This window comes from Rhinichthys klamathensis, unplaced genomic scaffold (assembly GCF_029890125.1).
Source record: "Rhinichthys klamathensis goyatoka isolate OS25496 unplaced genomic scaffold, OSU_Roscu_1.1 h1tg000431l_1, whole genome shotgun sequence".
Taxonomy (NCBI): Eukaryota; Metazoa; Chordata; class Actinopteri; order Cypriniformes; family Leuciscidae; genus Rhinichthys; species Rhinichthys klamathensis.
In genome coordinates this window covers 262,040-275,777 of record NW_026606927.1, presented here as the reverse complement: position 1 = coordinate 275,777, position 13,738 = coordinate 262,040, and the positions used below count along the sequence as shown (strand labels likewise).

Below are 13,738 nucleotides of genomic sequence, written 5' to 3'. Positions count from 1 at the left end.
CGGAGATTAAATCAAAGTAGGCGGGTTTATGTTCACAGAAGCTGCAAGCCGAGCGCGAATTTCCGCATGACGCTTCAGTTATTCGGTCATAAAGTGCGAGATAAGATGTAAATCGCTAAACTAAACAGCTGTTTTAGATAGAAGTTTTAAACGAACGACAGAAACAATCAGTTTGCAAAGACAAAGTATCAACCGGGAAAGGAAATATAGGGGATAGCGGGGCACAACGTAAATCCCAGTTGTGCAAGTGGGTCATGTTGTCACACTGCGTTACAATGAATATGTTTTGAACTATGTTGTAATATATAGCTGTGTGTTCGTTGTCAAACTCAAAAATTAGTTTATTTTTAATTATTTTAAAATGCCATTATTTTATATGAAAAAGTTCATTGTATTTTATTGAGAAAATATTTTTGTTTGTCTTGTATATTTGTTTGATTAGATCAGATAACATTTTAATCTGTCATATGGTCATGTTACCATGTGCCCCACCTATGGGACATGTTGTCACATTGCACTTCCATTCTTTCTGGGTATATCAAGAATAAAAGTAAAATTTTTGGCCTTAAAACACCTTAAAATGCACGTGTAGATCAAAAAAATCTAAAATTCCTCGGGGGGGGGCATGCCCCCCAACCCCCCTAGCAAGATCACTTTTGGGACCTCAGTATGCTATTTAGAAAACCCTGCATATGACCCTGGGTGGAGACTATTTGTGTCAAAATATTTAATTAACCGCTCCCACATTAACTTTAGGCTCAGTCACTGTTATAAATATGAGGGGGTCCTTGGAAATGTTTTTCCCCTGTAAGGGGTCCCTGGCTCCAAAATGTTTGAGAACCCCTGCTCTAAAGAACAACTATGTGTGTGTGCACCTCAGTAGGATCAGTAGTACTTGAACTATAGGTTTATGTTAATGCCTAAGACAAATAATTTGACACGTTTCATCAAGCCAAAGAGTCCCAATTACCCACACACCCCATACTATTTTCTTCTCAACAAGAAAAGGTGTTTTTTTCTAGAACATCTGTATCTGTTTTTCAACGCCAATAGGATCAGTGTTAAAAGGACAAAGAATCAAAACATTTTTCTAACTCACAGTTAAGGTGTTTAGAAGTGGAACTGGCGGGGGAAGAGTGCATCCTAAATGGGTTTGTTAATGGGTTTACAACAGTTGCTCAGGCTAGATGTTTAAAGAATGACACTTCATCAAAAGCTTTCTGGTGATTCACACTGATTCACACTTGATTCACATCTTTTAAGTGTATATAAATTTGGGATGCACTCTTCCCCTGTATTTTTACAGATACAGATGTTCTAGAAAAAACACCTTTTCTTGTTGTGGGTCATCTCCCGGTGCAATGGTGACGTTTACATCAGGAAGGGATTTTCACATATTACAAAATTGGTCTATTTCCATTTTACAGCTGTCCTGCCTCCTGATAAAGCCCAAGCTCCAAATGAGGATTGACTTCACCTGATCCCGAGACAAACATTAACCTGAAGCAGCGTTTGGTCTTTGATGAGTTAGAAGAGATTGTAATTGTCCATTTCCATGCATTACTGTGGATGTAGGATTGAGCATGTACCGTCATTTTTAAAAAGCCTATACAGTATTGGTACACCATTATTACAAAAAAGGTATGCAGTGTATGTTCTCGCTAAATTGCTCTCAAATGTAAGATTGTTGTATAATAGTATAATAATAATATAATAAGTAGGCTACCCCATAGTTCTATAATACTTACAGTATAAATAATTGTTTTAATTCCCCTGGTTGTTACCCCTTTATTCCCTAAACTTTACATATTGTTCCCTTATACTTACATGCGAGTACTTTATAGGTACACTATAATTACTGAAAGTTACACGGTAAAATCACTTTAATTACGCAGTAGTGTCCGGGCTGTAATCTAAAGCGTTACCATAATTTGTATGTGGTGTAAATGTAAGGTGACTCAAGCATGAATTAAAACGCGAGTACGTTAATGCTGATTTAAAACACCAGATATGACCATTCATTCTTTAATTTATGTATTGTAAACTAAGAATATTTAAGCTCTTTGTCATTGAATACCATTCAAAAACATTCCTACCATATGGAGGAAATAACTGACAGATATAGATTTGTATAAAACGTGTGCCAACCATAATTAGGGGACAAATTTGTACCCAGAAGTGTGCTAAATCAAACACCCAAGGACGTAATCATTAGTTAAAATGGAATAAATGTGTGTGTGTTTTTGAAAGTACAACAATCAAGTTCTGTTTTGTTAAGGATTAGATGTTGGCAAATGAATTAGAGATTAGCAAATAAAATGACCGTATTAGGTATAAATTGGCATAATAGAATATGAATACTGTAGAGAATGATTTTTTAATGGCATGGGTACTACATGAAATTAAAATTTAAAATAAAACATCTATAAAAAGGAACATCAAAACAGCGGTCTCAATTTGTTTTTAATAAAACTGCAAAACAGTCATCAGATTTACAGTACAACCTTAATTATTGAGACAGTACATGGATTGCATTAAAAAACCCAACATTTTAGAGCAAGCCTCCAAAACTTTTGTGCAGCCATATGCAAAACTGCTCATTTCAGACTTACTAACAGAACGACAGCTAGCGGAGACGTGATTATAAAAATAACATATTCCCCTTTACTGTAGCCTGACCTTTTACTCCCTTTCTACACATCAGATCCGATTTCCTTTGCATCAGAAGTATGATCCATTATCTGAAAAGATGTTTCAAACATGTAGTGGCGTACAATAAAGACAGGCAGCATTATTATGACAAGCACGAGTCAAGGTTTAATTCTAAATGTCCAATTGTACGAGTCGAGGGACAAATACTGAATCAATTAAAAATTAATTGAACATTTTAGGATGACATTTTCTTGCCATATCAAGTTTCATCTGCAGAAATAATGCCATAATTCATATCAGACAAGCTCTTTATAATAAGCTGAAATGCAGGGTTGTGATAATCGTAAACGTCAAATATCCTAATCAAACATGGAAGATAAAATAATAATAATGCCAAATGAATGGTGCGCCTAAAGAATAATGCACGGTGAACCTGAAACGAGCTCGCTGCTTAGACTACTCTTCACTTAAAGCATAAACACGCATTTCATTTAATAAAGCTAATTTACCATTACAACTCGAGACATGAAAGGGGAAAGCCCTATTGCACTCTGCTCTGTCATGATTACAAATACATAACATTAAAATATTAAGAAGACAAATTGAACAAACATGAGTGTAAACCAGATCTGTTAAGACTGGCGAAATGCACAGCTGGTCCTTGAGGAATGATGGCTTGAGGGTTTTGAGAATACTTGTTGGTGTGTGTGTGTGCGCACGTTGAGCCGGGGGACATCAAACCCCCAGTCTGTTGGCCTGTGTCAGCACCACCTTCAGGACCGGCATGAAGGCCGACGTCTCGCTGAAGTTGCTGTTGCTCACAATGTGTGTGTGGATGTTGAGGCCGTCGGTGTAGCAGCGGCACTCGATGCTGCGGGCCATATTGTGAAGACCCCCGACGATAGCTGGAGACAGCTGGAGAGAAGAAACCGCAGAAAAGTGTGTGGCTCAGACAACAAAGAACCACTGTGCACATTACAATATGTGGAGCAACGGCGGTAAAAAAACAAAAAAAGACTGAGGCTTTAAATAAAACTGTGTTACTCACTGTTTGTTCTCTCAGCTTGTCATAGAGATAGTCAAGCCTCTTATGAGCATCATCTAACTTCCTCTTGGTTTGCTGTGAGGATGAACGGGAAAAACTTGGTTATTTATAATAATGCTGGGGAATTTGAAAACGGACAGACAGAAGTTGCAAAAGAATAGGCAAACAAACATTATTATTATTATTGTTGATAACCTCCTAAGCTGTTTTTCTCAGCCCTCTGGTGCTCTTCGTGTGTCGCTCAAACATGACCGATTTTTCTTTTTGTCAATGAAATGAATGTACTATATTTTAGTTTGATAGTGTTTTGTGTTTCATATTTTGTATTTTTAGGGGATTTTTTAATACTAAAAAAATACATTCACTTTTTGAGCATAGACCTGAAAATTACATTTTTAACTTAAACTGATAAATCTTGAATGCTTTAAAGCACAGACTGAAGTTTGATCTCTTTTCAAAGACGACACTTGGCAGATTATTGCTGAAGAGACAAAAGTTTAAAAAAGTGAACTTAAAAAAAGTAACAGAATTTTACGTGTATTATGAAAAATGCACAAAAAGACTATTTTCAATTTTGTATGAAAATATATTTTTTTAAATCACGTTTTACTCTAAAACTGCAAGTAAATCAAAGCTATAATTGTGTTCCAAATTTGAGGTTGATATCTCAAAAAATGAGCTTTCAGTAAGATTTAGTTTGGCTGCAGTACCAAAAGTTTCCACTAGATGAAATTTGTTCCCATTCATTTCCAATGCGCTCATTTTTGACCGTGAGGAGCACAAGTGTGACTATTTTTTACATGACCATTTAACCTTTTCGAATCATGCCCATGATTTGTTTGTGTGTTCACATAGTTTCGCACCATTCCAATGAAGTAAAAAATTTAAAATGAAAACAAAACGTACAATTTTTCAGGCAAAAATGACCGAAGAGCACCCGAGGGTAAAAGGAGTTGACAATGTTGATATGTTTGGTCTTGGTGGAATAGATCTGTTTCGCTGCTTATTTATATATATATATATATAAATAAAGAAATCTATAGAAATATAAACGAAAACAACAGAAAAAAAAAAAAAGGAATTTGGGAAAAGATAAAACGGATTTCATAGGACCCTAAATCATGAAATATGAGTTTGCTTTGGGGTACTTCATTTTAGACTCACACTCAGGACCTTCGGGTCAAAAATGACCCGGAGGGCGGCATTAAGATACATTTTATTTGAGTAAAATCAATGAAATATATTTTTGTTCAATAATATTTTTTCTTTTCTTTTTTGGTGTTTTGAGATAATTTTATGATTTATAATTAATATTTATGCAATAATTAAGACCCATTTTTTCCCATTGAATATAATAGAAAATTTATATATATATATATATATATATAATTAAAAAAAAATTTTTATTAAAAGCTGTATTTCATTTTAGAGTCAAGTCTAGGCCTCATGAAAGCAATTTTTGAAATGAGATCGGAGCCATCTGGTGGACACACTGAGCATTTTTATCACGCAATAGCACATTTTTACCACTAGTGGATCTACAGCTCTCTGTAGAAACCTATTAGCCTGGATGCCAGCCCGAACCCCGCCCACAACATATTTTGATCGGGAAGTTCGGTCTGGACTCGCTCCATTGAGGAGTAATTATGATCGGTTCAGAAATCGTCGGGCCAATCAAATTGTCAGGGCGGGCTTTATACGATGATGGACAGATGATCTGCAGTTACGTAATCATCACGTTATCAAAGAGCGCTTGGGTTGAACTGGTTTCCCTCACAGATGACTGCCGCTGGAGAACTGAGATGTAGAGATTCCGCTATCGCGTCCGTTATAAAAGAAATCGACAGCGCATTCATTTTAAAAGACGAACATAGAACTGCAATCAAGGCATTTGTCGATCGGAAAGATGTGTTTGCCGTCCTTCCTATGGGATTCGGCAAAAGTTTAATTTATCAGCTGGCTCCGATGGTAACTAAGAAGATGGGACGCAATGAAAACCCTGTGGTCGTTGTGGTTTCTCCTTTGGTCGCACTCATAGAGGGCCAAGTAAAAGAAGCAACACTCGTTATTTTACTTCTTCCAGCGTGCGTGCATTTGAGTTCTGTAGTTGACAACTGTGCTATGCAAAGTAGTTGACTTACTGCGTTGCTCTCATTGGTTGTAGGTCTATCCAATTGAGTGCAGAGTTTTTTTTTTTCCTGGTTCGGTTAAGACACGCCTCATAATCAAAGCCCTATGAAGCAGTATCAGACTCACATTTTGACTAGAATATGAGTATGACGAAGTCAGGCTAGAAACCTATGGTAGAAACACTAGTGATTTTTTCACATATTGTTTAATTTTTTTCAGGTTGTTGATTTGAATATATAATAACAGATTCTCAAAGACTATTTTTTGTCATTTAAAAAAAAAAAAAAAAAATGTTGGTTGGTTTAAATGGTTATTTGAAGTGGCAGTTTTACTTTATAATACAGTCAAACCTGAACATTGCATTATAAAGAGAACAAATGGAAAACATTTTGTCACCCATTGTTTTAAGAGATTCACCCCTTCACTGTTGTGTGCTTTTTTTCTGCATCGTGGCTGTTTGGTAGATTGTATGCACAAAAAAACTCTGTATTTTCACATTTTTGCCAATTTCCCATTCATTTCCTATGGGGGTCATTTTTGACCCGAAGACCCTGAGTGTGACTATTTTTTTTACGACCACTTAGACTTTTCAAATCCTGTCCCCAATTTTTTTGGGTGTTCATATACCAAGTACCAAAAAAGTCACCAAGTCTCGGACTATTCCGATGAAGCTACAATTTTTAACATTTTTTTTAAAAACGCTTCGGGACAAAAACCCCAGAGGGTTAATTAGTGTCATTTGACAGTAAACAAACCGGGTCTGAAGCAGCAGCCAAGCATTTCTGGATCAGTCCCTCAAACGTGGCCTTCAGGACCATGTGTTCCTCAGGGATCGGCTTCTTGGTGATCTTCTCAGTGGGTATGGACTGATGTGGACGAGAGAGAACACAGAATAACGTATAACATGGGGAAGACACAAAGCGTATGATCACTTACTTAACTTGAAATGAACTAATACCTTTATTACATCTCCAATTGGAGCTCCAGGCGGCCCTTCCATGTTAACCTGAGGCATGTTGGGATTCCTGCTTGGGGGTCCCAGCGGCTGCTGGTGGATGGGGGTGAAGGTTGTTGGGCCCACGTGCTGATCTGGGGCCTGTTGTTGCGGTGGAAGGGTCTGCATGCCTGGGACAGCGGGGGCCTGAGGTTCCCCTACAGGGCCCATGATGGGAGTGGTGATGGGGGCTGGTGGAGTGAAGTGGTCTGGGATCTGGAGACCAAAAACAGAGCATGTTTTCTTCAAATCAAGGCAAATCCATGTAGATTACGAGCATGAGGACCTTCAGTCGAACCCACCTTCTTCTTTTTGGCAGCTCTGTTGAGAGTGGGGGGGTCGTTCCAGCCGTTCTGAGGTCCTAGAGCAGAACAACAGATTTCAAAACCTTCCAACCTGCTGTACCTCTGAGAGGACCTCAAATTCATTCTCGAGATGTACAGCATAGACCGGTTATGGTTTATCACAACACACTGATCGCAAGCAGGTTCTTAATCACAGCTACTGTAGGACTAGTTAGGGATTTCTTTTCTGCATGCATCAATGAACACAAGAAAACAATCAATGTCTTGGAAACCAATGTAAAAGGATAAGCTAAAGCCAGTGAGGTTCTGGAAGTTTCCACTGGCCCACATTACTTACCATGCAAACGCAGAGCAAAACCATTGCTCATTTTCAATCATAATCAATACATATATAAATGCTTCAAAATTAGTGATTAATACATTTTAGAATCACTTCAGAAAAACAAAATCATCAATGTGTAAAAAAAAAAAAAAAAAAAAAAAAAAAAATCTGTGCCTCACTGATTGTTAGAATCATTCATTAATAATTTGAGCTGGACAATTATGGTCCACCATATTAAACTGTTAAAAATCTCTTTATAATTCACCTTCCAAAGACCAGGCGTCTTGGTTTAATCCTCCTGTAAATAAACAAGGTAGCTGACGCATAACTTGTCCAAGAACTTATTTTTAATCAACATGAAGATATTAGTTTAACATTTAAGTGAATAAACATGTAATAAACAGAAACTGACCACTGGTAATCATTTTTAACTGTGTAACTGTTTGCACTTTTAATCACCGATCTGTCTTATCAAAAATAGCCCTGCACTACAAACATCCATGTAGTCTTAATCAATATGAGGTCATAAAAGCTTGAATTAACAAAATACTAAAAATAGTTTTAAATGGAGCATGTCACAGCACCACCGGACAGTTTTTAATGCATTCTGAAGCAGTATTTTGATCATAAACACCAAATGCTTCTTTGAAATTGAGAAGAAATATATATATATATTAGGGGTGTGATGAGACACATCTCACGAGACACGAGATTGGGTTCACGAGAACGAGACGAGATTTTTGCACAATATTTTATAGAAATCCTCAATGACAAAATTCATGACTGCAAAAGTAGTCTGAAGGTGCATTTTGAAATGTTTTAATTAATAATCTTGCAATGAATGTAATTTCAGTTCTACTTTATGGGCATGAATTATCAAATGCATTGAAAGACAACAATATACAAGCACTATACAAGGTTTTGCCACAAACTCAACTGACTGGCTTTTCTCCTGTATGATTTCACACGAGTCTCTTCAGACCTTATACTGTCCATGTATTATGAGTTTCCAGAACTTCTGATTGAGGCTGTGTGTGACCTCATGACTAAACTCCTTTCCACAAATTGAACATAGAAATAAAAACAGTATAAATAACAGTTTTTTAACAGTCTTAAAAGTGCAAACAATAAGTGCAAGTGCATCCATAATCAAAGTACTCTCTCAATATTCAAAGTGCGAACAGAGACCAGAGCCACAACTACACTGTCCAGGGATAGGTTTGATAGTGGGAGACAGGCTATTGTATGTATGCAGCCTAATTTATGCGCATCAGGGAGCTAGTGTTTTACTTTCACCTTCAAATTCATGATGGCACGTACTCTGTTATAGGGAGCGCGTTCTACAAGATGCGACATTGATCAGACGTTGAGGCTCTGTTGCGCAGCGAATCCTCCGCCATCGTCACGCGGTCAGTGAGCCGTGATTCCTGCTGGCCTGTGTGCGACTGCAGCTCGTGCTGGATGAGCAGAGCACACGTTTACAATAGCTTACTATGGTTTTTGATTTTTATAAAACCAGCAAAATGACAGTGGAGGCATGTAATGTGAATATTCTATGGTGGCATATTCTATGCTAATTTCACCCTCACTCTCCATCATCATAGCGATATTGCCAGAAATCTCGTCACATTTTAGTCTCGCGAGATCTCGTCACACCCCTAAAATATATATATATATGCTAAATGGCTAAAAAATGTGTGTGTGTGGTAATACTGAGATTGATCGAGCATGTCTGGTATGTTTCAGAGCTGGTGTGCAGACCTGTTCTCTGGGAGGCTGGAATCAGTGCGGGTTCGTTCTGAGTACCTGGAGCTCTGGCTACTGGAGGAGGAAGATAAGCTGAGGGCGACCCCGGCCCGCCATGCTGGAAACACACGCCAGAAGACAGAGCAGGAGGAGAGAAAGACCCAGACACCAGAGGAGGAGCTGCTGGCTGAGAGGAGGCAGGGTGCATGAAGTGCGGAGGATAGACAGCAGAGGAGGAGGAGGAGGAAGGAGGAGGAGGTGGAAGAGGAGAGGCCGTGGAGGAAGAGTACGGCACAGGCTGATAGATGCCGGGTGTGAACTGCTGAACAGGGGGGTAGTCTGATGTTCGTGAGGAAGAGGAGAGAACAGGCATATGCAGTTAGTCATTTATAGAGATATTTCACATTACAGATGCAGTTACACGCGTGCAAATATTAATTCAGTACATCTGTGAAATGATCTTTATCCATTAACATATGAATACATAAGCATAAGGTTCATGCAAAGAATTTACAGCATTCTTACAAAAAATAAAAACATGCACTGCTTAAGTTTAACCTCTGCTGTTCAAGTTAGAACTCCAAAAATATCAAGATTGGAGCGTCGCTCGCTGATCTAGCTCGAAGTGCTTCAGCAGATTTACATGCATTTCCAAGGGTGTTCCAGACAGATGCTCACTGACCAAGACAAAACGATCCACCCCAAACCAGGGGTTATTTTTCACAACAACTATTCAAAATTTCCAGTAATTGATCATTTTCATAATTTATTAAAGCTTTTACGTGTTGCTGACAAGTGTCTAAATGAGACTACAGAAGTTCTTGGGGAGATTAAACACTTTCACAGCCTCGTTGTGTTTATAATCACGCTCTTGCAAACTTGTATAACTCAAACTCTCAGGGAAAAAACACTGAAAGAGTCGGAAGCTTAATGGTGTGACGTTGAATTAACGTGACTGTGCCGTAGTTCGTTTATAGCCTAACTTCAACTTCTGCCGATTGTATTTAGACATCAAAATTCATAAAACTTGTTCATTTGTGAAACACACACAGTGTCAGTGCACTTACTCTGGTACTGCTGCGAGTACATGAATGGAGTGGAGGCGGGTACTGACGCCATCACTGGAGACTGAAGCCCGAAGACTGGAGATGTGGACTCGGCCTGAGAACAGAGAGAAAGACACACACACCTGTGTTTAGAGAGCCTTCTGTCACAGCGTGATCCAGTGATCCAGGCTGACACCAACACTAGATGTGCAAATCTACATATTCTTTTTCCTATTTAAATGTTGTTATTATACTACTCTGACACTCAAAAGTTTGGGGTCATCAAGATTTTTTGGTAACACTTTATAATAATTTCCCATTAGTAAGTTCATTAACTAACAATGAGCAATACATTTGTTACAGTATTTATAAATCTTTGGTAACATTTAAAGGGTTAGTTCACCCAAAAATGAAAATGATGTCATTAATGACTCTCCCTCATGTCGTCCCAAACCCGTAAGACCTTCGTTTATCTTCGGAACACAGTTTAAGATATTTTAGATTTAGTCCGAGAGCTTTCTGTCCCTCCATTGAAAATGTATGTACGGTATACTGTCCTTGTCCAGAAAGGAAATAAAGACATCATCAAAGTAGTCCATGTGACATCAGTGGGTTAGTTAGAGTGTTTTGAAGCATCGAAAATGCATTTTGGTCCAAAAATAACAAAAACTAGGACTTTATTCAGCATTGTATTGTCTTGCGGTTCTGTTGTGGATCCACGTTCAGTGCCGCTGCTGACGTAAGACGCTGCTGACGTGTGTCTGGTGTGTGTGTGTGTGTGTGTGTGTGTGTGTGTGTTCCAGTTCTGTTGTGGATCCGCGTTCAGTGACGCCGCTGACGTAAGACGCTGCTGACGTGTGTCTGGTGTGTGTGTGTGTGTGTGTGTTCTGGTTCTGTTGTGGATCCACGTTCAGTGCCGCTGCTGACGTAAGACGCTGCTGACGTGTGTCTGGTGTGTGTGTGTGTGTGTGTGTGTGTGTGTGTGTGTGTGTGTGTGTTCCAGTTCTGTTGTGGATCCGCGTTCAGTGACGCCGCTGACGTAAGACGCTGCTGACGTGTGTCTGGTGCGTCCATGTATTCGGGTTCAAATAAATATGGCTGGGCAAAAAAATGCAAGTCTTCCTCCGTGTGGAAATCCTTAGACATGTTTGCGAAGATTGTTTTGTTTCCAGCGTGCGTCTCCCTCAGACTGTAAACGAAGCTCGGGCGCACCAGACACACGTCAGCAGCATCTTACGTCAGCGGCGTCTCTGAATGCGGATCCACAACAGAACCGGAAGACAATACAATGCTGAATAAAGTCTGAGTTTTTGTTATTTTTGGACCAAAATGTATTTTCGATGCTTCAAAACACTCTAACTAACCCACTGATGTCACATGGACTACTTTGATGATGTCTTTATTTCCTTTCTGGACAAGGACAGTATACCGTACATACATTTACAATGGAGGGACAGAAAGCTCTCGGACTAAATCTAAAATATCTTAAACTGTGTTCTGAAGATGAACGGAGGTCTTACGGGCTTGGAGCGACATGAGTCATTAATGACATCATTTTCATTTTTGGGTGAACTAACCCTTTAATAAAAAACGCTGTCATGTTCAAGAAACCAGTTTGAGAAGATTTGAGCTTTGTGACATGGCACGTAATCCTGCTGGAAGAGGCCATCAGAAGATGGTCCACTGTGGTCATAAAGGGATGGACACGGTCAGCAACAATACTCAGGACGGCTGTGGTGTTTAAATGATGCTCGATTGGTGCTAAAGGGCCCAAAGTGTGCCGAGAAAACATCCCACACACCATTACAGCACCAGCAGCCTGAGCCGTTGATACAAGGCAGGATGGATCCATGTGGTTTACACCAATTTCTGACCCTACCATTTAAAATTCGGACCAGAAATAGAGACTCATCAGACCAGGCAACATTTTTCCAATCTTCTATTGTCGAGTTTTGGTGAGCCAAGGTGAATTGTAGCCTCAGTTTCCTGTTCTCAGCTGACAGCAATGGCACCAGTGTGTGTTTTCTGTTGCTGTAGCCCGTCTGCTTCAAGGTTGGCTGTGTTGAGCGTTCAGAGATGCTCTTCTGCTTCAAGGTTGCTCGTGTTGAGCATTCAGAGATGCTCTTCTACCTCAAGCTTGGACGTGTTGAGTGTTCAGAGATGCTCTTCTGCTTCAAGGTTGGACGTGTTGAGTGTTCAGAGATGCTCTTCTGCCTCAAGCTTGGACGTGTTGAGTGTTCAGAGATGCTCTTCTGCTTCAAGGTTGGACGTGTTGAGCGTTCAGAGATGCTCTTCTGCTTCAAGCTTGGACGTGTTGAGTGTTCAGAGATGCTCTTCTGCTTCAAGGTTGGACGTGTTGAGCGTTCAGAGATGCTCTTCTACCTCAAGGTTGGACGTGTTGAGCGTTAAGAGATGCTCTTCTGCCTCAAGCTTGGACGTGTTGAGTGTTCAGAGATGCTCTTCTGCTTCAAGGTTGGACGTGTTGAGCGTTCAGAGATGCTCTTCTGCCTCAAGGTTGGAAGTGTTGAGCGTTCAGAGATGCTCTTCTGCTTCAAGGTTGGACGTGTTGAGTGTTCAGAGATGCTCTTCCGCTTCAAGGTTGGAAGTGTTGAGCGTTCAGAGATGCTCTTCTGCCTCAAGGTTGGTAGTGTTGAGCGTTCAGAGATGCTCTTCTGCCTCAAGGTTGGACGTGTTGAGCGTTCAGAGATGCTCTTCTACCTCAAGGTTGGAAGTGTTGAGCGTTCAGAGATGCTCTTCTGCCTCAAGGTTGGTAGTGTTGAGCGTTCAGAGATGCTCTTCTGCTTCAAGGTTGAACGTGTTTAGCGTTCAGAGATGCTCTTCTACCTCAAGGTTGGAAGTGTTGAGCGTTCAGAGATGCTCTTCTGCGTCAAGGTTGGAAGTGTTGAGCATTCAGAGATGCTCTTCTACCTCAAGATTGGACGTGTTGAGCGTTCAGAGATGCTCTTCTGCGTCAAGGTTGGAAGTGTTGAGCGTTCAGAGATGCTCTTCTGCGTCAAGGTTGGAAGTGTTGAGCGTTCAGAGATGCTCTTCTGCCTCAAGGTTGGACGTGTTGAGCGTTCAGAGATGCTCTTCTGCCTCAAGGTTGGACGTGTTGAGCGTTCAGAGATGCTCTTCTGCTTCAAGGTTGAACGTGTTTAGCGTTCAGAGATGCTCTTCTACCTCAAGGTTGGAAGTGTTGAGCGTTCAGAGATGCTCTTCTGCGTCAAGGTTGGAAGTGTTGAGCATTCAGAGATGCTCTTCTACCTCAAGATTGGACGTGTTGAGCGTTCAGAGATGCTCTTCTGCCTCAAGGTTGGACGTGTTGAGCGTTCAGAGATGCTCTTCTGCTTCAAGGTTGGACGTGTTGAGCATTCAGAGATGCTCTTCTGCCTCAAGGTTGAACGTGTTGAGAGTTCAGAGATGCTCTTCTGCCTCAAGGTTGGACGTGTTGAGCGTTCAGAGATGCTCTTCTGCCTCAAGGTTGAACGTGTTGAGTGT

General features: G+C 40.1%; 1 protein-coding gene across 5 annotated transcripts in view; it reads right to left on the bottom strand.

Annotated features, from left to right (window-relative positions):
- Positions 1-2,791: 2,791 nt before the first annotated feature.
- Positions 2,792-13,738, bottom strand: part of sec31a (SEC31 homolog A, COPII coat complex component) — a 34,807-nt gene continuing 23,860 nt past the window's right edge. Inside the window, exons 21-28 of one of the 5 annotated variants that reach the window (XM_056235860.1) lie at positions 10,262-10,355; positions 9,210-9,533; positions 7,714-7,746; positions 7,124-7,182; positions 6,786-7,037; positions 6,583-6,693; positions 3,701-3,772; positions 2,792-3,567 (exon numbers count right to left, since the gene is read on the bottom strand). In XM_056235860.1, the coding sequence (XP_056091835.1) occupies positions 3,388-3,567; positions 3,701-3,772; positions 6,583-6,693; positions 6,786-7,037; positions 7,124-7,182; positions 7,714-7,746; positions 9,210-9,533; positions 10,262-10,355 (1,125 nt within the window). In that variant the 3' untranslated portion in view covers positions 2,792-3,387. The remainder of the gene's footprint in view (positions 3,568-3,700; positions 3,773-6,582; positions 6,694-6,785; positions 7,038-7,123; positions 7,183-7,713; positions 7,747-9,209; positions 9,534-10,261; positions 10,356-13,738) is intronic. The other 4 variants (XM_056235862.1, XM_056235861.1, XM_056235863.1 and 1 more) reach the window with 4 other exon arrangements.